The 24,924-nt window shown below is 38.9% G+C and overlaps 1 protein-coding gene across 2 annotated transcripts in view; it reads right to left on the reverse strand.

Moving 5' to 3' along the window:
• Positions 1–24,924, reverse strand: part of PLEKHG1 (pleckstrin homology and RhoGEF domain containing G1) — a 125,525-nt gene that overhangs the window by 6,019 nt on the left and 94,582 nt on the right. For both annotated transcript variants that reach the window (XM_058021159.1, XM_058021160.1), the window contains exons 5-18: positions 23,172–23,272; positions 18,579–18,648; positions 11,646–11,692; positions 11,049–11,199; positions 9,937–10,068; positions 7,460–7,642; positions 7,276–7,371; positions 7,074–7,160; positions 5,229–5,262; positions 4,674–4,769; positions 3,400–3,438; positions 2,915–2,937; positions 1,837–2,055; positions 618–725 (exon numbers count right to left, since the gene is read on the reverse strand). In XM_058021159.1, coding sequence (XP_057877142.1) covers positions 618–725; positions 1,837–2,055; positions 2,915–2,937; positions 3,400–3,438; positions 4,674–4,769; positions 5,229–5,262; positions 7,074–7,160; positions 7,276–7,371; positions 7,460–7,642; positions 9,937–10,068; positions 11,049–11,199; positions 11,646–11,692; positions 18,579–18,648; positions 23,172–23,272 — 1,386 coding nt within the window. The remainder of the gene's footprint in view (positions 1–617; positions 726–1,836; positions 2,056–2,914; positions 2,938–3,399; positions 3,439–4,673; positions 4,770–5,228; positions 5,263–7,073; positions 7,161–7,275; positions 7,372–7,459; positions 7,643–9,936; positions 10,069–11,048; positions 11,200–11,645; positions 11,693–18,578; positions 18,649–23,171; positions 23,273–24,924) is intronic.

The following is a 24,924-nucleotide window of genomic DNA, read 5'->3' on the forward strand; positions in this document are numbered from 1 at the left end:
CCAGACTGCTTTGCCTCCTAATCCTTACCATGGCTCAGAGTTTACTCTCGGTGTTTAATAACATCTTACTTCAAATACAAGACAGTAGCTTATGTTAATGCATGAGTAATTAAAGGCAAATCTGTTTGGCAGGAGTTGGATTAAACCTTTTATGCTAACTCTGCAGTTTCACAGTTGGATTAAGCTAATCTGACTCTGGGCTTGTGCCAAAAGTTTTGTTCTTCTCCTTTTCCTTGCCTATAACCCTAGCAGAAAGGAATCTTGTGCTCTCTAGCACATGCCATTGAAAATGTCTTTTTTTTTAGTGTAAGTTTTTACAGCAAGGCCACGTGTTCCCTAAGGCCAACATAAAGGATGCTTTAGATATTGCTGGCCAGAATTTGGGGGAGAGAGGGAAAGACAATTCCTTTTGTCTTCAGCTAATGCTGATTGGTTTAGTTAGCTACTTGTTTTTCCCAGCCCCCAAAAGAAATAGTCTTTTGTCACAGACATGAATATTTTAATGATATGAACACTGATAAACAGGAGATGATGTTATCTGTCAACCTAGGGAAAACATTTCTTTGACATACTTATGATGCATAGCAAAATAGAAGTAAAAAATAATAATTACTTACCTGCATTTCACATTTATTGAGATTGAGACTTCTTCGTTTTTCAACATTTTCAGCAGCTTGACTATTAAGTCTTTTTCTTCCCCCTTTTGATTTCTGCAGTGAGTTTTGCTGTGATTTTAAAGAAAAAAATGTGAGAGGTAATAAAACCTACAGTTCTTTGTACAGTCTGGTTCAGAGGAATTACTAGGAGCTACAACAGGCCAGAGACCTATACTGGGACACGAAGCAGCTTATGAGTTGTTAGCACTGCCACAAGAAATATTCAGAGCTTATAAAACCTGTAAAAGTACAATTGCCACATCTAGTAGTAACCACTAAGCTAATAGTATCAGTTTTTTGTGGTATTTTTTGTGCTTACTCATTCTTTCATTCTTACTTACGTTGGCAAGAGGGGGAATTACAATCACTGCACTACACTGGTACAAGATACTATTTTATGAAATATTTATAATGCAAATAGTGTAATTTCAAAGAGGAAATGCAATCAGCTCCAAAAAGAATCTCAATCACTGGTTTCATATAATTCATAAAACAGATGAGCCACACAACGATATGACCTCAGTATCAACTAAACCAAATAAACTGAAAATCTAGATTCTTTAACGCAGCCACATTTTGAAGCTGGATTTTTAGCCTTTCAAAGGTATTACATATGTGTGGAAACATCATACCAAGTAAGAAAAAAACTACCATTTGTGCAGTAGTAGGAGATAAAGACTCTCATTTTCATAAATCGTACTCAAAACTTCTCATATTCAAGTTCACACATTCATAGCTCCTGCCAGAGGCTCACAGATCAAGAAACATCCCATCACATGCAGCAGTGTCTGAATCTCAGAATAATATTCAAGTCCTTGCTTTGAAAGCACTGTCTCTGCATGAGGCCTAAAAAGGTTTTTGCATGGCATCAGCTGAAGAAACAAGGAAAGGCCAGTTGTGTGCAACAGGTAAAACTTTTCTGTAACAACCAGGCTGGAGGACTGCAAAGGAGTAAGTAAAATTCAAGTAGTGGGAATTTCTCCCTCTGTGTAGGGGTTTTTACATCTTCTCTGTTAAAATACAAGTGAGTATTGTGTGAAGTCTAAATTAAAATGTTTCTGAGGAGAGGAAGTTGTAAACATTTGCAACACATTCCTGTCTGTTTTACATATAATTCTAATCCTTCTTCCATTCTCCACAAAAAAAAAAAAAAAAATTATTTTTCCCCACTTTTTCCTACCTGTTCAGACTCTTCTTCATCATCAGCATCAATCTGTTCTGTTGCAGAAGTCTGAAGAGTTTCATCGTGATCACTACTGTAGGCTGGTTCAATAGACTCTTGAAACTGGCTCTCCAGCCCACTGGATTCCAGTGAAACCTTTTTCCTAGAATTCAGTAGGGCTTCACTTGATCCTAGTTTGGTGGCTTGAGATAACAGGGCTCCTTCAATGCCCATCCGCTTAAAAAAAAACAAACATGAAACTCTGATTAGAAGTTTTTAGAGATTCTGTATTTTAGTATAGAATCAGACTCACAGGCAATGTTTAGCCTACAGTCAGTTAGCTGCACTGAAGTGAGATTTATAAAGAAGTAAGTACAACAACCAGTACTTTTCCATGTAATATTTAGAACTGAAAAAATATATGCAAAAGCCCCCTTTCACACCGAATCCTGGGCTTCAATATTATGGCATGACAATGAAGTAATACCTAATGTACTCTGTTTATAACACACACACTTTTTAAAATTCCATCTTAAATAAAACCCCAAGACCTGAAATTCAAAAGTAGACTTTCAAATTGCACTGGGAATTTCCATACAAATTCTTACAGAAAATGTAAAACTTACAAATGTTCATTACAATCTGCTCAAGCTGCATGTGCTCTGTTTGGAGATACATCATTACACATATATATATATCTATATATATCTATATGTCAGACTAAGTTGAAACTTTCCAGTTGTATTTAATAATGTAATATGAGCCAAAGAATAAACACTATTTTTATACACTGCACTTCCTTGATTCTAGTGGTATTTTTAAGTATCCTGTAGCACTACTAATTGATTGGACTGTATTATAAACCGCAACCATATATGGACTGCTGATTTTCTTCTTTATTAAATATTCCCAAATTAGTAAGCTGTATTTCTACTTTTTTCATCCCAGTAATCTTACTTGAGATGCTAAATAACATTTATGGGTTTGTTTTCATTCTTAAGGTCAACACAACCAAGAAGATACAGATTCTCCAGTAAACACTGTGCTCTAAAGTCATATGAATGGGCTAAAACAAGGAATTTAAGAAATGGCTTACCTTCTGCATGTCTGGGCTTACATCTGAAAACAAAAACACATCAATGAATAACCAAACTGGTGTCAGGCTATGCCTGTTTTAATGCTACCCCAATTATGAATTCCCCAAAGGGGGCTGAATGAAGCAGCAATTGAGCAAACAGACTATATGGGGATTTCTGATAAAGCAGAGACAGCATGAGCTTTACCAGAGTTCCACCTGAGGCCCTGATTTTGCAGCACTGCTGTGATTTGAGGAACTGTTCACAATCACCAAGACTTGGTGGGTTCAGTTCCTAGGATGTTTACAGGACCAATCCCCAAGTGTGGAAAATCAGCTATTAGATTTAAACACTAACATTTTGGGTTTGGCTTTTTTTCCCCCAAAAATTCCTCTTCCTCCCCTTAATGTATTTAGGGACAGTTACAAGAAAAAAGATTCTGTCTTCAGTTGTTTTACAAAGTACAGGAGAACCAGGTCAGTAAACAATACACAAAATATCTTACCATTTGACTTCAAAACTTTATGGACTCTAGATGAGGGTTCTGAAAAAGACAACAACATGTTTACCCACTGTGGTATTCCAAAGAAAGCCGTCGGCATCCTGAACAACTTTTTTTTAACATGTATATAAAAATTTAAGCTTCTGAGCCCACACAGTGAAGCCAGATTTTAATTTCTTTATTGCAAAATTTCCTCACAAAGATGATCTGTTGAAGTATCAAATCTACAGCTGTTACCAAAGCATAGACTTGTTTCTTAATGCAATAGCAGTTGCCCTCCATTCATCTAGGCATACATAAATTTTACCCCATGGAAAGATTCCTGCTTTCAAAAGACCATATCACCTCTGTTACTGCACTGCAGTGTTAGAGGTTTTCTGTTTGAAATATGCATAAGGTACCAAAGTCTTAGATGGGCTTAGAAAGTGTAAGTAGCTAAAGATTACATAGGAGGTCCTTTGATCAGTAGAAACATTTTGTATTCTTCCTTTCACAGAAAGAGCAGCACCAATGCAACAAAGGTGCGCAAACACCTCAGAAACAAAGGAGAACATACCTCAAACATAATTGGAACTTGATTGCTTTTGAAGCACAAATGTTGCTGTATGTTGAATCATTACACCAATACTCCCATGAGCCTTGTTTAAGTTATTCCCAATATCCAATGTTACACACCAAATTGGAAAGGTCTTTAAGGACACAAAGAGGGGAACACAGGGACTGCAATATGAAGTCACCCAACTACAAAGACATTGGTAGTGTCTTTGAGAGTAATTATAGATAAATGTTTGAGCTAGGAGGGCAAAAAAAGCTCACTCAGCAAAACCACCTCTCAAATCTCTATTATTCATAAGGCAAACATGACACTAAGTATAGATAGTAATCATGTTTTGAAATAATAAGCCTATCATAATCAGGATGGACCACTTCTGAGACAATAATAACTGCAGTAAGGAGGTATGTCAAATTTAAATAATGTGACAGGCTTTACTGGATATGAACTTTAATCTATTAGAGAGTACCAACTGTTCTTTATACATTCACCATTACAAATGTATATTTCTTAAATTAAATGCAAACAGTAGGTAAAAAAATAAATTACAAGAACAACAAATGGTTAATAAGATACTTCATCCACATTGGAGAGATACTGTACCACGTTAGACTGCCTGGAGTGCAGATTATAAACCAATTCCATGTACCCAGCCTAATCCACCCCTAAAACAAACCTGCTTGTTTTTCCTTTTGTCATCTAGGGTATAAATGAATTTATTCACCTGATTTCCGTCTCACTCTGTGAGGAGCAGTGCCTTCCTTAGGCTGGTATGGCGATTTCATTTCTCCCTCAGGGCTATAGTGGAAGCCTGGGTGATCTGAGGAACAAGCAGAGGCACAGGGAATAAGAGAGTGACAAGGATGGCACTTCACACACCTTGGCAGCTCTCTTTGGAGGCAGTGCCATCATCCCTTTATGCCTAACCCAGCTGCACCCCATCAGAGCCTGAAGCTACACAAGCGAGACGTGCTGCTAGGGCAGCTGGCTCCCAGGCAGCCTTGGGAATGCTTTACCCATGTAGCTGGGCCTGGCTCCAGAGGGCTAACCCAGGAACATTTATCCACCACCATCATGTCTGTCTGCCAGTTTCTCAGTCAGAGCCTTCCCAGCAAACTCCACAGGATCTGCATCTAATTTTGCCTTTTCCAGCAGGGTCATAATTCAAGGAACATAAGCCTGGCATTCTTCCATTTCAGATGACATCAACAGCTAAAGCCAAAATGCTGAATATGGTTTTATTAATTTTTAAAACAAAAGGGAAAAAGAACCAACTTACGTATGGCATCCATTTCGAGAATTGCCTGCTTGGCCTGGAAGTGAAAAAGTAACAAATGAAGAAGTTAAAACTGATAGTAGAAGGGCAAGTTGCATTGCATATTACAGACAGTAGTGAACTTGTATGAAAGTAACAGCAATTTTAATTTGGGAATTAATAAATATGGTTAGCAGCATTATTTTTTGGGTTAGTGTTTTTGGTTCTACTCTGTACATTGGACTTGTTTCATACAGGGAGGAAAATTTTGGTGGCAGGAACTCAGCAGAGTTTATCTCCAGGTCTGCACACAAAACCTGTTGTTCACTGTCCCCAGTGAGCACACTGTCTTGCGTGCTCACCTCTGCAGAGGCAGCGCAAGGGAAGAGTGTGTGTCAAAACAAATCATAATTTGGTTTAAGTAAGATTGCAGAATAAAGAGCACCTCCTGATTGCTTAAAATTTGTCCCTTTTTTAGTAGAAAAAAAAATCTGGATGTTTTAGGTAGCATATCAGCTACTAAGTAAGAAAACAACCCAAACTGAAATATCCTGTCTAAGACACTTGCCCTTGTACAGGTGCAGTTTGGTAATTTTCCACCAGGCGTCACATGTGGACTACTATTGCATTCTCCAGAAGCTGGGCAGACTGAAGCCTCACAACAAGCAATTACCAGTTCGACAGGGAAAAAAAAATCAAAATGTACAGATAACCTCAAAGATTTATTTCACTAGACTTTTCCTTTCTCAAGTGAAGTTATTTCTCTAAGAAAATAATATTTTTGGTTTCACATTTTTTTTCTACAGCTAGAATAAAAATTGTGTAAGAAATAAGAAAATAATGATACAAAGGCCAAGATCATGCTGTACTTTTTAAACAACCTAATAGAGTATTTACAGTGTAAGTGTGGATACTAGCATAAACATTAATCTTTCAATAGACTTTGTTAACAAAAAGAGGAGAATTAGCAATAGGACCTGCTAGTGCTTTTTTCTTCCACAAGTCTCTTTTTGTCACACTGTTGAAAATGCATGTTAGTACAGTACGGTGCATGTCAGTCACAGGTAACATTTTTTAGCCATTACAGCATAGAACTGAGTGAAAAAACAGTCAGGGAAACTGAAAAACAAAGAGTAAACTCTGCGAAAAAAAAATCCTGTTTCTACACCAGTCAATGTCTGCTGTGTCTTGGCAAGAATTAAAGAGAGTTAACACCCTTTGGGAGGTGCTGTATGTTACACTGGCAGACATCACCTGAAGCTCTAAGAGTGGATTCCATAAATAAGAGGAGGAGATTTCCTCATTCCAAGATATTATAGCTATGAATATGATATCAGTGCCTCATTTTTTCTGCCATAAAGCTCTCCAGCTATCCCAGCAAAAAGGGCCAATGTCCCAGCTAAGGATGCTGGGTTGAGGATGGGTGTGTGTAGTTGCAGTGAAGTGTGTGCTGCCAATGGCTTCACTGCTATGACATCTAACCAAGACTGATTAAAACACCTACAGTACTGCAAACAGTGCATCCCAGTGCTCTGCAGACAGGCAGCATCAAGCTAAAATGTGCTCCTAGAGTGAAGCTTTCTGACATTGCACCTCTGCTACTTTTGTCTTGGCAAGCAAATGCTGCTAACCCATTCTTCTATTCCCATACCTAGCCCTGCAGATAATTATAGTGGAACTTCCCCATTAGTTCTGAGGAACTTTTAAAGATACAAGGAAACAACACATTAATTAACATCCTGGAGTCTAAGCTCTCTGTATATTGCATGCATCAGTGTTTTAAGTCAGCACCCATACAAGGAGGTGTCTTGTGATTTTGTTTGCATGTTTTGTTTGCTTAGTTTTTGGTTTTGCTTTTTTTTTTTTTACCTTGGCAGGAATTTTAGCAGGATGATTTTCTAGAATTAACCTCTTCAAGTGAAGAATCCAAAGGCGCTTGTCTTGCTGCGACTTTGCCTGATAAAAAAATTGGGCACCATGAGAAAAATTCATTCCTGTACTATGCAGGGCCATAAATACCATATGGACATGAGCCACATTACCCAGTGGGGAGGGGGGGTTTCTGTGGTACCTGGACAGTATGTTGCATCTTAGGATTTTTGTAGTGGAAAACACTAAAGCTAAGTGGTTCCTTTGGTATCACTTCAACGAGCATCAGGTTTCCACACTGCAACAAAGAGAGGAAACAATGTGAATCACAGAGGAGTTTTAGGGAGACCTGTAGACAGCACATTACCACCTGCTCTCTGACATACCAGTATGTGAGCTTTGTATGCAAACATTTCATCTCTCTTTTTTGTAATCAGCAGCATCTTGTCAAAGAGGAACAGCGTGCGCTCATTTTTGGCTCGCTGAATGCGGAACGTTCCCTCTAACACCAGCTCCCCGTAACTCGTAAGGTCTGGCCCTTTCCAGTTAGTGAGCAAACTCTGTATCTCCTGCAACACATCAAAGAACAACATGCAAAATTAATTTCAGAGACCTTGTTGAAACAAAAGACCCAAATGATCTGCTTAGGCCATTTGCACTCTCCTACACAATGTTTAGCATCCAACAGTGGAAAGTCACCAGACACCAATCCTGAGGCTGGTAGGTTATGTGTAACATCGCAGCCAGGTGCTTGGAGGCTCACTGCAAAGCCCACACTAAACAGCCCTGAGTCCTTACTGCCTTTACATGGACCCAAAAGTGCCCTGAACTCCTTGGGGCAGTCTGTAATAAAAGAGCACAACCTCTGCTCCCCTTGCTCCCAGAAACATTCACTCATCAGTCTCTCTCACACTCCCCTTCATGTCCTCAACCAATCCCTCTTAACACTTCCCTCCCACCCTGGGTACCCTCCTGAAGTTGTGTGGTCTCCCACTGAATTAATTATAATGCCATGTCCCATAGGCCCATGACAGAAGACACTTCTGTGAGGTGTTTGGATTGAAGAGATGATTCTCAGAAGACTAAACAACCACAAGTGATTCAGCCAACTGAACATCTGAATATTTGCTTGTATATTAATGATTTGTGTAGATACCACGGGTATTTCTCACCTTATTTATTATTTAAGAAAAAAAAAAAAGCTTGGAGAAGCATCTAAGAACATCTCAACAAGACTGTCATTTAGCTATGGCTATTCTGTTTCCTTAAACTGCTTGTTGGCAATGACATAGAACTTAAGCATGGGACCTCAAATTCTAAAAGCAGGCTAAACTTTTAACTAGGGAACTCTGTAAAAACATCCACTGGACTTTAAACCTGGCAGCATTAGCAAAGCAGTGACAGATTGCCTCTTCCCAGGTTGGTCACTCTAGAACATTAGACTTTAACAAAGCTTTCAGCTAGAAAACATCCCAGTCCGTTTGAAGCTCCAATGCTGGCTAAAGCATTCACAGGAATAAAACCCCAAACCAGACAACTTTGGACTATACAGAAGTTGTTAAAAAAAAAAAAAGGCAAAACCAAGATTTAAAAAATGTTGCATTGTATCAGATCTCTCCAGGAGCTTGTTAATAAGTCAGGATACAGCACAGGGATGAAGTCCACCACTCTTGAGGGACACTTTGTGCGGGAACTGCTGTTGCAGTACTTGCAGACGACATTGCAGTGTGAGAGCCCACAGAAGGCCTATCCCTATGGCTGCAGAAGTAGGTTTTACTTTTTTAAGGGGTAACTATGAACATAAACATTTTCCACAAACCCAAACATTTGCCAGCTGAGCTCAATAAATAAAAAAATAAGCTTTTGTTTTTTTCCAAAAGCATTTAACCCCTATTTACTTCTGAATATAATTACTCAGATTTATAGCAGACTGTTGTTAAAAGTCATTAGCATGCATTTCCAGCAATGTGTGGCAAAGGTTACCCTGCTGCAGGCAAGACATTGTAAAATTTCCCTTACACACGAACAACAGCAATACAAAAAATAAACAATCATTAAAAAAACCCAAAATAGAAAGAAGAAGAAAACCACAAAAAGGGTGAATAAATTTAATGTTAAAAAAAATGGGCAAAGAATTACATGATATGGATTTCTGAAATGGGATAAGCTTATTACTCCCTTTTATAAACTAAAAAAATCTCCTAAATTTTCTTAAAGTGATATAAATATTGAAAATGTAACATAAAAGTGTGATTCACTGGGAACCAGAATGAGAGCATAAATTCTGCAAAAGAGCTTGCTCCTTGCTCTTGATGACAAAAATTACTCAGGGTGTAGCTTTTGTTTCTTCTCCTTCAAAAATCTTCATTTGAAGCGAAGCTAGAGTTTTTCCAAGTATCATGTTTCCAGGTTTATGCTTTTCACAAAGCAACTGATAATGAGTTTTCTAAAACCCAAGAGGAAAGTTCTTAAGAATCAGCAAAAGAAATGCCTCAAAACAAACTTAATCAGCACAAAGGGAAGAAATCGGAAACCACAGGATTTCTGAACAAAGCCATGCCCTAGGGTTGTACAGCAGTGCTGTACAATTGAGGGAAAGGAAGAAAGAAGAGTTATCTGAAGTTCCATATTACTGCAAAATAAATGCTTTACAGGATGCTGCTTGTAGGTTAGAGATGTCTGAGATTTTCCTGCAGCAGTTATGACCATGGTTTCCAAGATCAAACAGCCACAGGCATGCTCAACAGCAGTCTAAATTATGACTGACAAAGATTAAAAGAAAAGATAAACTAAAAAATGTTAATTGCATATATATTGACAAAAACAGCTCACAAACACCCATAAAATCTCTCTGGGAACTCACCTGGAGCCTGATGGCATGTTCATGCTTCCTCTTCATGTCATTTATATGCCATGCCACTCTCTGCATGGTATCTATGGCATCCAGCACCACATCATAGCCCTCCGTGTCCTTGTCAAGGTGGTTTTCTATTTCCTAAGACAAAGGGAAAAAAAAACAGTCCCCTTATTCCTAAGTGAATTTTCCCAGTCGAATGCAGTACTGTGTTTTTATCTGTACTGTTTTGTCTGTGCTTTGCAATCACTCGAAGGCAATGTTCCTGCCTTTGTTAGTGATGCATGTTGGTATCAATTGGATTCACACAAGATGACAAACAAAATCAAGCCTTTGGGGCCGTTTAGCAGCAAGGACACTTGAAGCAGCCAGTGTGACCAGAGAGGCACAGAAAGGGAGCACAGCACACTGACAGGAGATCTTTCAGACAGCATTTAATGGCTTTCCTACAACACAGAACATTTCTACATTTACAAAACCCTGATGGAATTACACTACACTCTGCTTTACAGTTGGAGAGTAGAAAAGCACCAGGCATTTAAAATAAGGATCAGTGTCTTTACACTTCACTAGAACACGACTCTGTAATAGGTAACATATGTGGAAAATGTTAACAATAAAGCATGAATTTCCGAAACTTGCTTAAGTCAATTCACTGAATGTGGAAAGAGTTCCCACTTCCTCCATCATTCCTCTCCACAAAATTCTTAGCAGTCAGGGTGTTTATATGTATTTAGTCCTTTTATCAACCACCCCCAGCATTGCAACATGTGGAAAAGCATTGTTCTTCATTGGAGCAATAAATTTGTGTACAAAATGTTTAATCATGACAAGAATTTTCCGAACAACTTCAGAATTACAGACCAGCATACAAAAAAAGTGTTAATTATTTGGATGCAAAGACTGATGCAATGTGTCTAAAATAATTACCATAAATTCCCCGCTCCAAATAGATGCATATGGTGTGAAGTGACAAAGACAGAAAGCCTCCACATGTTGAAATCAAATACCCACAAAAGGATGAGCATTTAAGGAAAACCAGAACCTTTCTAACCACCAAGCCTTCTACCAGAGGAAGGAACCCCGACGTGCAGCAGCCCAAAATGAAATACATTTCTTACGTGCAGAAGCAGGTGGTACTTGAGGATGCGTTGGACAGGTTTCAAGAGGTAAGAGCCCAGGGGCAGAGAGTGCTGCAGTGCTTCTTGCCGCTCTCTGAAGAACTTGGCCAGTGCCTTGTTCCTCATGCACTCTGTCAGCACAGCCACAGACCTAAAAACATCCACACACGGCTTTAAGACACTCTGTTTCCATAAGTCTGCAGGTAAAGAATTGCTTCCTTTTCATCTTGTAAAAAGGGGCAGCAGGTTCCCATTCCAACAACTGCTGTTTCTGTTGTTTGGTTTGGCTTTTTTAAAAATTATCTTGTGCATTCAGCTATGCTCTCCCTTGACATGCAACCAGTCTCTCTTACTAGAAATTCTATAAGCAGCATTGCAGAGTAAGACCATCATTTTCTAAAGAAGGGTAAAGCAGTGAATCACAAGAATAGATGAAACAAAACTTCATTAAATTTTTTTTCTTCTTTTTTACATAAAAGGTAAATTCCTTCCAATTTAGGAAGGGGAGAAGCTGATTTTTTTTTTTTCATAGAGTGTAACTTGCATTACACAAACTAGCCAAGGAACAAAGGAAGAAAAGGAATCCATAATTCCTACCTTGGGTAGTTGGTGCAGTACTGTGTATATATGTGGAAATCTTCACTCTGCACAGGGAGGAAAAGTTTGCATATATTGAGATTTTGTCAAACTAGCAGCTAATGTGCGCAAGATAAACATGATTCTTCCTTTACTTGAAAGAAAAACCAAGAAAACCTACACAGAGATAAAACAAGTGACTTTGCAACAAAGCCTCCAAGGTACCCCATGAAAATCTATGCATCTCAAAAAAAAAACCTCAAAAAGCCAAAAACCTGACGAAAACACCATCACCACACTTATGTCCTTCAAATAGCTGGATGAACTTATCTATAGTTTTTTTGTGAGCTGAAGGACACCCATATCATAGAATCATAGAATATCCTGAGTTGGAAGGGACCCACGAACACCCCCTGGCCCTGCACAAAACAACCCCAAAAATCACACCACGCACCTGGTGTATTTACTGGGAGAATTAAGTTCTGCAGGTTATGTTTGGTGTGCCATTTTCAAGCAATTACAAATACTTTCACATGTGAGCACAGTCTAAGCGTGAAATTAGAAGCCACAAAAGCGATTTTTTTTTTTTAAGAAGTAAATTATGTGAAAGCAGACAGCTATTACCCCAACAAGTTGTAACTAGATCTGGGTGGGTTTCCACACTTGCCTGTCACACTGAAATTACTCAAACTTAATGCTGATAAACTTCTCAGAGCTAAAGTCTGAGTTTCATTTCTTTCTTCCCTGGCCTAAGTTTTTTTCTTAATAATCATCATTTAATTCTATGCAAGAACAGATTTCCAGAAGCAGTCCCATGTGCTCTAAGTCTACATCTGCCTATGAACCTCTATCCCAAACAAGACACAATTTCTGCAGCTTACTGGAGTCCTAAAGGCTAAGAAAGCACTGCAGAAATGCAAAGTGCTCCCCGTATCAATCACTTTTTCTTTCATAAACCCTCGACAGATAAAACACAATCCTCCAGCAGTGAATAAGACCCAGTTTCCACTCCAAGCATCTTCAGAACGGGCTCTGGCATTCTGGAGCACAATAGCTGTGCTCCACGAGGGGCTGTCTCCATTGCTGGTGAATGGCGAGACCAAACATCTGCATTCACAGAAGGCACAGTGCTCTGAGGAACAGCACCCCTGGGGAGAGGGCTGACACAGGCTGTGGCTTTTGTTTTTCACTGTTGGGGTTTGGCTGTTTTCCATTCAGCCATTCATCAGAAAGAGCCATCTCAGGCAGTGCCCTTTGCCAATTGCAGCAGCACTGGTCCCATTCCCCTCTCCTGGGGGTAATGCAGGGTGTGCCATTCATCTGCGCACTGAGCCGTGATCCATAAGGACCCCGTACAAAGTAAGATGTTACCCTGCAGGAGTACAAGGCATTGCAATTCATTTCAGTGTGTCCTACTGGATTTCAGTATTCACTGTTCTGAGAAAATAACTCAAGCAAACTTCTAATAAATGTTTCCCCAGGGGACTGTGATCCCCATTTACTCACTGGTGGGCTGTAAGCTTATTAAACTGCTCTTCTCTTAGAAACCAACAAACCAACTAAAAGTAGTCTTGATACAAATACAGTTAAATAATTTATCTTGGTTTTTCACACTTGAACTAACTTTGTCACCTCAGCTAGGTTTTGTGGTGGTGTTACCTATGCCCCATGTCCACATGCAGAGGAAGTGAGCCTGTATCACAGACTGCTCCTGTCCATGCTTGGAAACACAGCCACAGCTCCAAACCCTCTCCCCTCAAAATGAAGAATTAACAAACCTCAGAGAGCTGCAGATATTACACTGTGTAATTTTCTTTGGCAATCACTACCAAACTAGCCAGCACTTATAATAAGCCAGGGTGCTTAAGAGAGAACACTAATGTGAAATTCAGTATGGAGAAAAAAATGTAATTTATTTTATATATGCATATATTAATTCAACGTTTTCACTCAGGGGATTTTGGTCAAATTTTAATATATTCCCATAGCTAGCCTAACAGAATAATACAATTTATAGAATTACTTCATAAGTAGCATGAAGAACATTTTAAGCCAATTAATTTTTATGTTTTTATTCTGCTCATATCACATGATTAGTCTGTTTTCAAACAAAAAGGAAAAGAGTATCTCTTGTGAAATTTCAACCAACGAAAGTACTATCTGTAAAACAAACAAGGCCAAACACTTCAGGGTTACAGAGTAGGCTGTGTGCACATTCCCCTCAAAATCAAAAGCATATCTGAAATCCCCAGGAGCCTTTTCACACTCTCGCTCTTTGGTTTGGTTTTTGGTTTGGGGCTTTTTTACACAAGGTCAGAACTACTTTTAATGTTTTTTTTTTTTTTTTTTTTTTTTTTAACAAAACTTTTGTCTAGCTATTAAATGCAACAAATTTGTATTAAAAAAAAAGATAGTTTCTTATGCCCTTGATACCTCTAAAGCTTAAGAATGGTTTCACTATCACCCCTGCTTTCTGAGCAGACATAACACCGAATTCCACACTGCACTTACGTGTGTACTCGCTCCAGTGAGCCACAGCTCATTTCACCACACAGAACCATCAGAGAGCATTTACTTTTACTGAGCAATGTGAGCATAGTGCCAGGAGAAAGTCAAGTACATGTGTTTTGCCTCCAGGATGAGATTGTTGATACGCACTCAAACTTGCAGATCTCTTGTGAATCAACACCATACACCTTGCCCAGGCATTAGCTGGATTCATGTGTACTTGTTGGGAAAGTGGCCAAGAGAGCCACTTCTAAGAGAAGTTCTTCCTCATCCTGACAAAACTGCCCTGCTCAGAACAGGAGCAAGAGAAAAACCAAAAACTAAGACGGTTTTATTATTTTTCCAACTACTTTCACAACATAAGGAAAACACCAGCTATGCTCATCAGTATTTCTTCTGACATTCTTAAATTTACGCAGCTTGAAAATAGTTTTATTCACATCAACTGTCTTCAGACCAAATGAAAACTGATCTCTGCATGGAGAGAGATCTCTGATCTCTGCTCTGGAATTGCTCCAGGGATCAGTTTAAATATGAGGGCACAAAGTTGTTGTGGTAGAAGCTGCAAAAACCTGAGACTCAAGCTGAGAGTTTGTCCACGCTGATTGGAAGTCCCTCTCAAGAGCAAAGCCAAGTGAGCAGACCCCAGCTATACTTACACTGGTCCCTCACACTGGAATCAATTCACTGCACATCTCTTCCACATATATTCCATATACTCCCTCAACTCTTAGTGCACTGTGCTTTTTTATAGCCATAAAAGGCACTTTAAAAGAAAATGGAGACTGAGAAAATGAGTGGAGTCAGTGTGCAAACTGAAGCCAATTGCCTGGATATCCTCTTCACTAATGAGATGCTAGATTAAAGTAATTCTCCCTTTCCCCCTGGTTAAGCTGTTAGTGTGCCTTGCAGAAAACATATGTTCTGAATTTCTGGGGTGTTGAGTGAGAAGAGTGATGTGCCAGAATTCAGCTCTCCTTTAAAACAACTCACTTAAATGTAAACGTATAGAATACCGAAGTCAATCTTCTAATTAACACTGGCATCATTACTATGAAAATGAAAGACTGGACTGGCAAAAAAAACCTTATAAAGTCTTCTGTGTGAATAACTAAGCCATAGCTAACCTTGCACTGGAACCTTTTTATTAGTCTCCAATTAGTTACCAGCAATATGTCTCCAAGAACTTTTACATCCAGTGGTAATGCAGTTCTTCTAGACAAAGAGAGAGGATCAGAACTAGTATAAACTGAATTAGTACAACACTACCCTCAGAGGCAGGTTATTTCCAAGCAGCAGCCATCCCACTGTAAAACAAATATCCATACCCATACCATCTGCATCTTGAGGCAGAAAAAAAGACTGCAATTCATGATTGCATAGCAGGTTTTAAAATAAGTGTGCTTTTCTGCATTTGTGTCTATCTGCTGGTGAGTTATTAATGTATTTAAATACTTGGAAGCAGAGGGATTCAATATAATGTTTTAAGTTGCTATTAAATATTTCCATTTCCATAAAGTCATAGCTTTGCATCATTATTTTAGTGGTTAATGAGTTTTATGTTACTGGCTAGTTCAGACTAAAAACATTGTCGAAGTCTGTTAATAAATCAAAGCTGCCATTTTAGGGGCTATTTGCTTTGGGCACTCAGCACAGAAAATGTTACTATAAAGATTCAAACCCACAATGATGTGGTTTTTGTTCAAATTACACTGAAGTGTGTTTTGATAATCCTTTCCCTTAAAAGTTACAAAGCTTTTTACTACTGAAGCATGAAATTTATACACAGGAAACACAGTCATGTATGATTGTGTGAGAAAAGTATAATATGCAATACAAGAAATTTTATTGCGCTAAACCAAATAACAAAGTTCAAAGAGAACGATCCAAAACTTCAAAAATCAAGATCCCCACATCTTCCCAAATATAAAACATTTTATACAACAAGCTCCAGAGTTACTTTAACCATAACTGTTGTTATACGGCAAACTAACTTCATGTGATTTCACATGAACCCTAAGAAAGAAAAAACTTTCACTTTATGCAGTTACTGAGCTTCTTAAGAGTGGAAAAAGCAAACACAGTAACTACACTGAAAACTTGGTTACACCTTAAGATTTGCAACACCTACAATATTCACAGTTGGGTGCAAAAATGGCACTAGGTCCAGAGCTCGCTGGATCTAAGCACAGTTCCACTGGAAGCATTCAAGAAGCTCCAGCACAGCCATCTCCACTGGCTAAGGCTGTGAGCTATGACTTCAGCATGATAACATCCCTGTGCTTCACTCACAGTGAGGATCTAACGGAGCAATGAAACAATAAATGGCCAAAGTCCCGTAAGTCTTGAAGGAGCACATGCTGCCAAAAAAGGCGGTTTTATTTCCACTTCTCGGTGCTGGGAAGACACAAGCAACCAAGAATGGGCAACTGGAGTTTGTTAAGGCAGTCAGCAGTTGCTGTAATGAAATCCTCTCGGCCAAGACCAGAACTGTGGGTTATTTTGGTATTGTTTGATTTTGCTTTTAAGTGTCTGCACTTGTCTGGATGAAGCTAAAAAATGCCTGTTAGTACTGCGATCTCTAGCAATTTCTGAGCCATCAGGCAGCTGCCTGCCAATAATACAAATGCTAAAAGCATTTGACAAGGGAACAAAAGGCACAAGCAATGATATGCAGATGGGTTTTGGAAGTAATGGCCAGAAAGTCTACCAGACAAGCCCTTTCAGTTGGCCAATTTGAATGAGAACACAATTTTTTCCTGGACTTCTTATTATCAGTTGCACCATCTCTGTTTTACATCCCAGCAGGAGCAGTCCCAGCTATAAGCAAGCAATACAGCAGAAATATCTACCAGCTCCAAACTGTTCTATCTGTAAACACCCCGAAGGCCTCCCAGTTGGCCTTCACTGCACAGGCCCTCTGCTGACTTACTCACAGCTTCTTGCCCACCAGAACCCCAGATCATTTTTATTAAGCTGTTTTCTAGTCAGCCAGACTCAGCAGGCACATGGGGTTATGCTGTTCCAGAAGCAGGACTTTGCACTTGCCCTTATCCCATTCTCTCTCTCCTTCAATTCAATTCAATCCAGGCTATCTGTAGCAATAACAACATGCCATAAACCCCACTGCAATGGGGCAAAAATGCATCCTACTTTTGCATTAGTGGTGCCAACACTAAGGTCTCTCAGTGCTTACAAAAGACCAGTTACTAGATAAATTACTTTCTCAAACTCAGCTGAACCAAGAGATCTGGTGAAACAGCAGCACTTAGCTGGTATCATCACTCTCATTTACTATAAAATCCCTTATGTCACAACAGTGCCAAACAAATTACTGAATTAATGAGAGGGTGGTCCTGTTAATCCTAAATCCATGTGTTAGACTTATTACATTAAGTGCTTGGTGCTGACAATGCTGAGTTCAGGACAAAGTATAAAACATGACAGACTTTGGCTTTTTGGTTTCTTTGGAGTTTTTTCATGTTTGTATTCATTTAATTTTGGTTCTTCGTTGTTCTTTTTTTTTTTAATACAAAAAGGCAAACACACCTATAAAGCGATAATTCAACTTTAGACAACTACATGATCTCTCTTCCTCCAGAAATACCACAGAGATAGCATTATTTTTTTAACACATTTGGGCTCTAGAGATTCAAGATATATGTTGATTCTCTGGTGAAGTCTGCAGTGAACTACCATCATCTGTAGCCCAAATTATTTAATTTCTTGTTGTCCTACTCATTACAGCCATTCCTCTTCTCCCTGACTGGCTCTATGTGTTTCCTACAATGAAGGTCACCCTCTTCCCTGTATTTCTGCTCCATCTAACAACTTCCCATAATACATATTTTTGGCTTCAGTATTGCCCAACAGAATCAAGATGTCCTATCAATGTTCAGAAAATTCAAAGCATTACAGAGAGAATGGGATGTGAATCTTAAGGCTAGACCATTCCATTTAAAAAGAAAATTTAAGGTAGAGTTGTGGGTTTCAGGAAAAATTCTCAGAAAACAATATGGGCACATTTTGTATGTTAATGTTATTGCCTTTTTTAGGAATGCAGCCAAGTTTTACTCTCTAGTTGTTTTTAAGCAGACAAGGCATAACCAGAGTAACAGACTTGATCACCTACATTTACAGATGCAAGTAAAACAGAGAACCCTTGTAATAGTTGACAAAAAAAAGTAAATCCTAAAAATGAACTCAATAAACAGCTCCACCAGCTCAGATACACTTATTGAAGAAAATTACACCTTTGTCTTGATTTTTAGAAATGCAAATTAGAGGCATATCCCTATCAATTGCTAAGAGAAATTCCTTCCCTTTCCATAGATTTGCTGACTTTTCTTGGCTAACATAACACAAGCTGTCAGGATTAGGTCTCAGAAACTAATAAATGAATTTTATTTCCCCCACTGCACTTTGAAGCTGGTGCTGCAGACTTACCTTGGAAACAAAACAATCTGCTATAGCAACAGGATCATTTTCACAGTTTTCCAAATCTTGCAGAAGTTCACTAAAACAAAGAAGAGGACAAGGTAAGACAATTACGGCACACTTTAGAATGGACACAGTTGTATATTCAGAACCAGACACTGCTGTGCTATTCATGGCAGCACTTAATGATGCAGGGAGTCCTACAAAGGGAACAAGAACACCTTTGATGTCCCCTCCCTCTGTCAGAGACTGGGTTTCTTTATTTGCAGGCAGAGGAGAACTATAAGGAAATTGTATTCCCACTTTTTCAAAATTCAAGTCATCAGGTTGACCATGGATTGGTTGTTCTGCTAAGCAAAGCTGAGCCCCTTCCTTCAGGTAGATGAAGATCCTAGAAACATTCAAGGGCAGGTTGGATGGGGCTCTGAGGAACCTGATCTAATTGAAGATGTCTCTGCTAATTGCAAGGAGGCTGGGCTAGATGACCTTTACAGGTGCCTTCCAACCCAAACTATTCTGTGACTCTGTGACTGACAGCTCTTTAACAATAATCGTAGTGGTGCAGTCACACAGTTGTGTAGCTTGTATATCAGTTAACATGATATAAAACGAATTAACTAAATAATTAAGAAGATTTAAAAGTCACCTAAGCACGTGCATTGTCCTATAAAGACTTTTTATGTTTACAAGCTTTACTTGACCAAGGGAAATGATGAACTGCTCTGAAAAATAGTGGTGAGAACTGGGAACGTATTTCTCAGACATGAAGAATGTTATGTAGCTCACTCAGGAAAATTAGTCTACTTTTAGTGTGTTTCTTCATCAAAGATAAAATGGGTAGCCTAGAAAAAGTTTTCTGTTTTTTATGCATATATGTTCTACATGCATAAAAACAACATATGAGAGGATTTTATAATTTTTACATGCCAAAGAGAAAATGAATTCATTTGAGCAGGAGCAAAGAATTAATGGAGCCTGTCTGCTCTTGAATTAAACTCAGTTATTGAAACTAAAGTCAGTGAAAGAAAGAGTTCAAGTAGAAGAAGAAAACCTCAAAGGTTATCTCCTTGATCCGAAGAGTTTTCAGTCTTACTGAAGGACATACTCAGAGAAGAAACTGAATTTTCTGCCAAATTGTTCTCTAAAAGAATTTTCTTCTTCTCCTCCTCACCCTCTTCTCCCCGACCCTTCCCCCACCACCCCCACACACTCCCACAGATTATTTTCCATTTAGGGCCACTTTTCTCCCCAGTTCACAGCTAGTTCCCTGAACAAGTTTTGCCTAAGAGTTCCTAGGCTTAGTATCTAGGGATTTACCCTTTTCCCCTGTAAGCAGACACAATTTCCCTCTGCATGTACAAAAAAGAGTCAATCAGAAGAGTTTCCTCACTTGTTCCTTGCTTCTCTAATTACTGGAGGAAGGAAAGGGAGGAATCAACATGCAGTCACAAGGAAGAAAGACAGGCAAAGACCTTAGGTTCAGCAGTCACTAAGTCACTTTGTACAGCGACAATTTAACCTCTACAGCTCAATTTCTCCCTTCATCAAAATGGGAATAAAAATATGACCCTTGCTTGATACCCCAACCTCATGAAGCTCATTTACATCAGCAAAAGAAGCAAGCTGTAGCAATGGTGACCATAGCCACCAGTTATACTGACTGAGTTTTGGAAATAACATCAAACATGCCAAACAGGCTCAGAGGATTCCTGCTGGCTGGCAGTCAGAAGTTCTCCTGATGGCCTAAAGTACACAGCACCTGGACTGTCATTTTATTCCTACAGGTCTCCGATGAAACCACATCATTTCTCCTTCATGATAGAGAAGAGGAACACTTAAAGATTGTATGTATTCATGCAATTGAATCCATGTGTATGTGTTCAATACACTAGTGGTTTGTGTCTTCAGCACAAGCCCAGAGTGTAAGGCCTGTTTTTGAAAGAGTTTGTTACCTATACTGCACTCTGCTCTGTCTCATCTGGATGGTAAGAACAGGATTGGTAAGAGCAGTCTGCCACTGTAAAAACAGCAAAACCGTCATGCTCAGGCACTCTGAAAATATTAAATAAATTCCTACAATAACAAGCTGATGTGAAAAAGCATCACTTTTATTATAGGCTGTATTTAAGTACCTGGCAGGAGGCAGAAAGAACGATGGAGAAAAGTGTTGGTCCTGTTCACCTGAATATCCAGAGGTTTTCTGCTGGTCACAGTTCTTGGCCTCTGCAAGTGGCTCATGCCAGCCAACCTGGCAGGGAGCAGGAGCGAGCACTGCTGGAGGAGCTCTGTGCTCTTTCAGCTGGACCACTAAAAGACTCAGACTGAAACATGACACAGGAGCCAGGGCCAGTGAAGACCATGTACTGAGCTACAGAGCTTGGAAAATCTGAATCTGTATGAACATCATTGGGAGCTAATGCTAACTCCTTTGGGATGAGAGAGGGAAGCATAAAGACTGACAATTTTAAATACAGTGCATTCATTATCTTTTCAAGTCAAATGATTGTCAAATGAATGAAAGTCTTATTACAATGCCTTTTAGGATAGTTTGATTTTTCGATGAAGCTTGATGATGGCTTCTCCTCAGAAGAAGCCAGACCTTACCACCATGAAACTCAGAAAGAAATAGTTTTTCAAGAAGAGATCATAATCATACAGTAGCTAGCAGTTACCATGATCACCACCATTTTTGCCATTCAACACACCACTTGAAAATCCTAGGTAGTTTAGCTGAGAGAAATTCCCATTCACTGAAATGAAATTTCTCAGATCTGCAAGTCTGAAAAAAAAATCTCAGACTGAAATCTTTGGTTATGGATTAACAGTCAAATTGAAAGCTGAGAAAAACAAGATAATTCTAAATCTATTAAAAAAACCATCTGAAACTACTAACACAGAACTGCCAAATGGACCTTTTTCTGAAGCTAAGGATAAATAAAAAAGGCTCGAGAGTATGTTTAGGACCCAAAAGCCACATGCCAAATTTCACACAGGGGTAAACTTAATCCTTGAAGATATATTGGGATCTACAGGGAGTGTTCAGTTTTAAGAACTCACAATTTCCAAGCAGAACTTTATATCAGAAGGCCTGAAACACATTAGTAATTTGCTAGATGCTTTGGACAACTTTCCAGAACGTTTTAACCATTCTAACATATCTATCTCTAAAATTTCCCAAAACGGCTTTTCTTTTTCTTTTCTTTTTAACTGCTGCATTTTTTTTTCACAGCTCAGTAATTCTGTATAACAACTGATCATACTTGAAAGTAGTTTTAGTAGGCAATATTTGCAATGAAGCTGGCATAAACACATCCTAGCTATCACATCTGTCATTTTTCTAGCTTTTGAAGGATCAGAAAATATAATGGCCAGGACTATATTTTTCCACTCTGTGACCACTGGGAATCTGTAAGCTCACAATCATTGTCTCATGGCTCTAAAACAGTCCATGAGCCTATTTTAGCATGCTCCCACTATGTATTTTCCAGCTGTTAGACATTCAGTAAAGTCAGTTGTTGTAGCTGAAGCAGGACACAGCAGCTTTCTAGTTAAGCATATTTCCATTGCCCTGCAGTAGCTATTTTAAGCTTCAGGAAAAGACTTTAGATTTCATCTTTGTCCATAAGTTCTGAATAGATCCATTCTCACTCTTTCCTTTGACACTAAACAGCAATCCCAGCAGTTGAAGCCCTTAAAAGTAATTTCCCATGATGATGGAAAAACATTGAAGATGATCTTTGACACAAGTGCTCCGCTTCAGAATCCTCTTTTGATTCAATTAAATTATCTGCTGTTCTCCAAAGAACACAGAGGTCTGGGAGATGTTTTGTCAACTATAGCAAAGCTAAGAGTGCTTTTACAGGAGCATTGGTATATAAAATATGTGGGAACTTTACATCAATATATTTCCTGCATCAGTTGAATAGTCAGGTTTTCCTTAAATGCTGACCAAGTTAATAATTTTTATAGTAACAGAGGATTCAGACAGAAGCAGCAGTAGCATGCTCCTCAAACTGCAGATACTGAGATCCCACACAATGTGGCACTAGATATGCAAGCCAGACATTTACTTTAGGCTCCCAGTACACACTAGAATCGTATCTGCAGCGTTTTAGAGAAGGCTGGAAAGACACTGAACAAAAAAATTCAATTAAGGAAAAGTACTTGAATACAGTTTTGAGAAATGAATTCAGGGAGCACCTAGTAGCATGAAACACTACAAAAGCCAGATCTGGGTGATGCACATAGGTATACAAAAGGAGCTGATATAGTAGGAATAAAAAATCTCTTCATTAAGGCAAGAATTTCTTCTACAGTGGTCTTGCATTAAGCTCAGTTAAAGCACAGGGCAGGTTAGGCTTACAATCATGTAAATATCCAGCATAAAAGCAAAAAAAGTACATGGAGACCATTCTTGGTGCATCAAATCAGCTAAAAAAATCTGGTGTCAGCAAACTAACTTTGTTTAGAATTAAAATTAGATAATTTCTTGATTTATAGATCCTGGCAGTTTAAAAGTAATGAAAGTGAATTTGGCTGGTTTGCTCCCTCTCGTTAACCCAGGCTATTGAGATGTTTCCATTTAGCTAAAAAGTAATTTACCTGTTGAAATGGTAGATATCCCGGATGTTTCCAAACAGGGCTGATCGCTCCTCTGTTCCCAGGGACAGCTTGGTCTGATCACTTATACAGTCGAGGTAATCCTACAAGAGAAATGAGAGGGAGGTCTTGAGACATTTCCTCCTTTCCTAAATCAGTAAACAGAGCTATGTTTTATTGTACAAGATGAGTCTCTGAATATCAGTTTCACCTTATTATTACAATAAAGCCTTCAGCAGCCCCTCTGAGAACAGTCACTCTATTATGAACGGTAACAGTACTTATCTGTTCCCTGAAACCAAGAAAATAACAAAAGGCTGAAAGCTAAGTTATACCTCTTAGACAGCACAGCCAAAGTTTCTCTCGCTACTGATAAACAAAGGTTTTCAAATTTCATTCACAGTGACAGTTTAATTGATCATTTGTCTGGCTCAAAGACAAAAAAAACGTAAGAGATGAAGAATGTCATTTAATGCAGTCTTAGTAACAGAAAAGCTATATAATGAAGAACAGAAAGTACACAAGCAACAGAGGCTCAAAAAAGCAACCACTGAATAAATTACTTTTTAAAAAATCATGGTTACCAAAGAATGAAGAGTATGTAGAAGACAGATCTCAATGTATTTATGTCCATGCAATTTACAAAGCACAGAGTTGCATTGCAAATTACATTGCTATATACTCTAGCAAAAATTTCTTTTTGCCCTTACAAGACTGATAGACTCTCATCCAGGGATTTTATTTGAATAGGAACATGACAGCTAGAAAAGCTCAGATCAGCAGTGTTCTGGGAGAATAACTTTCCCACCTCTTCCCTCACTTTGATAAGAGCTCAATGTCACCTTTTTTATGTTGCTGCTACAGTATTAAAAATCTCTCATAAGGGCAAACAAATCCAGCAGGCTATTTAACTACAGCTCATGAAACAAGAAACCTGATGTGCTGCCACATTCACAAAGAAATTCTGCTGGAATATGGAAATAAAAGTGAAAACAGCTGAAACAATGTGAAATAAAAATAAATAAAATCCTTTAGCCTGTGGCTAGACAATGTGGTGTGGCAACCTCCCAAAAGCAACACAGCATTCCAGGGTGCTGTGGGGAAGGAACCCTGTGAAATGCCAAAAAGACCATGAAAACCTCTAAGATGTAACTGTGTTCCAGAGTCACATAGAAAAAGGTATTACAGAACACATACACTGGCCAAGATTTATTCTGTGTAAATTCTGTGCAGACAAAGGGTTTGAATCAGCCAAGGACCTGACTTTTGGTTTCTAGATGTCCTCATAAGGAAGGTTAAGAATTACAGCATTTAAGCCTCCATGCCCTTCTGTTCAGCTGAAGCAGTGTCAGCAAACTCAGAGGTGTAGCCAAGATTCAGGTTTAGGTATCAGCAGAATTTCCTGTCCCCTTCCCCTATCAATAATCCACACTCCATCATCACCTCCAGTTAAAGGTAGCCCTCATCACTCCCAAAACTCAGTATTTTTCACCAGGGCAAAGCAAGTAAGTCTATTCCAAGGTAACCTCAGTGTCTTTAAGAAGAGCAATGAGTAGCAATGGACAGGCAAGTCCCTGGAGAGCTGTGTCATTTCTCCTGTGACAGCATCCAAACTTACTCTACCTTCCCTCCTGACTGGCAGCAGCCTCAGAGCCCACCCCTGACCTTGAAATACATTTGTGCAGGAAGTCTTTGGAATCACATCCACAGGCTCCCTGAACTTCAGCTTTTTATTTATACTCAGAAGCTGCAGAAG

This window comes from Melospiza georgiana, chromosome 3 (genome assembly GCF_028018845.1).
Source record: "Melospiza georgiana isolate bMelGeo1 chromosome 3, bMelGeo1.pri, whole genome shotgun sequence".
Taxonomy (NCBI): domain Eukaryota; kingdom Metazoa; phylum Chordata; class Aves; order Passeriformes; family Passerellidae; genus Melospiza; species Melospiza georgiana.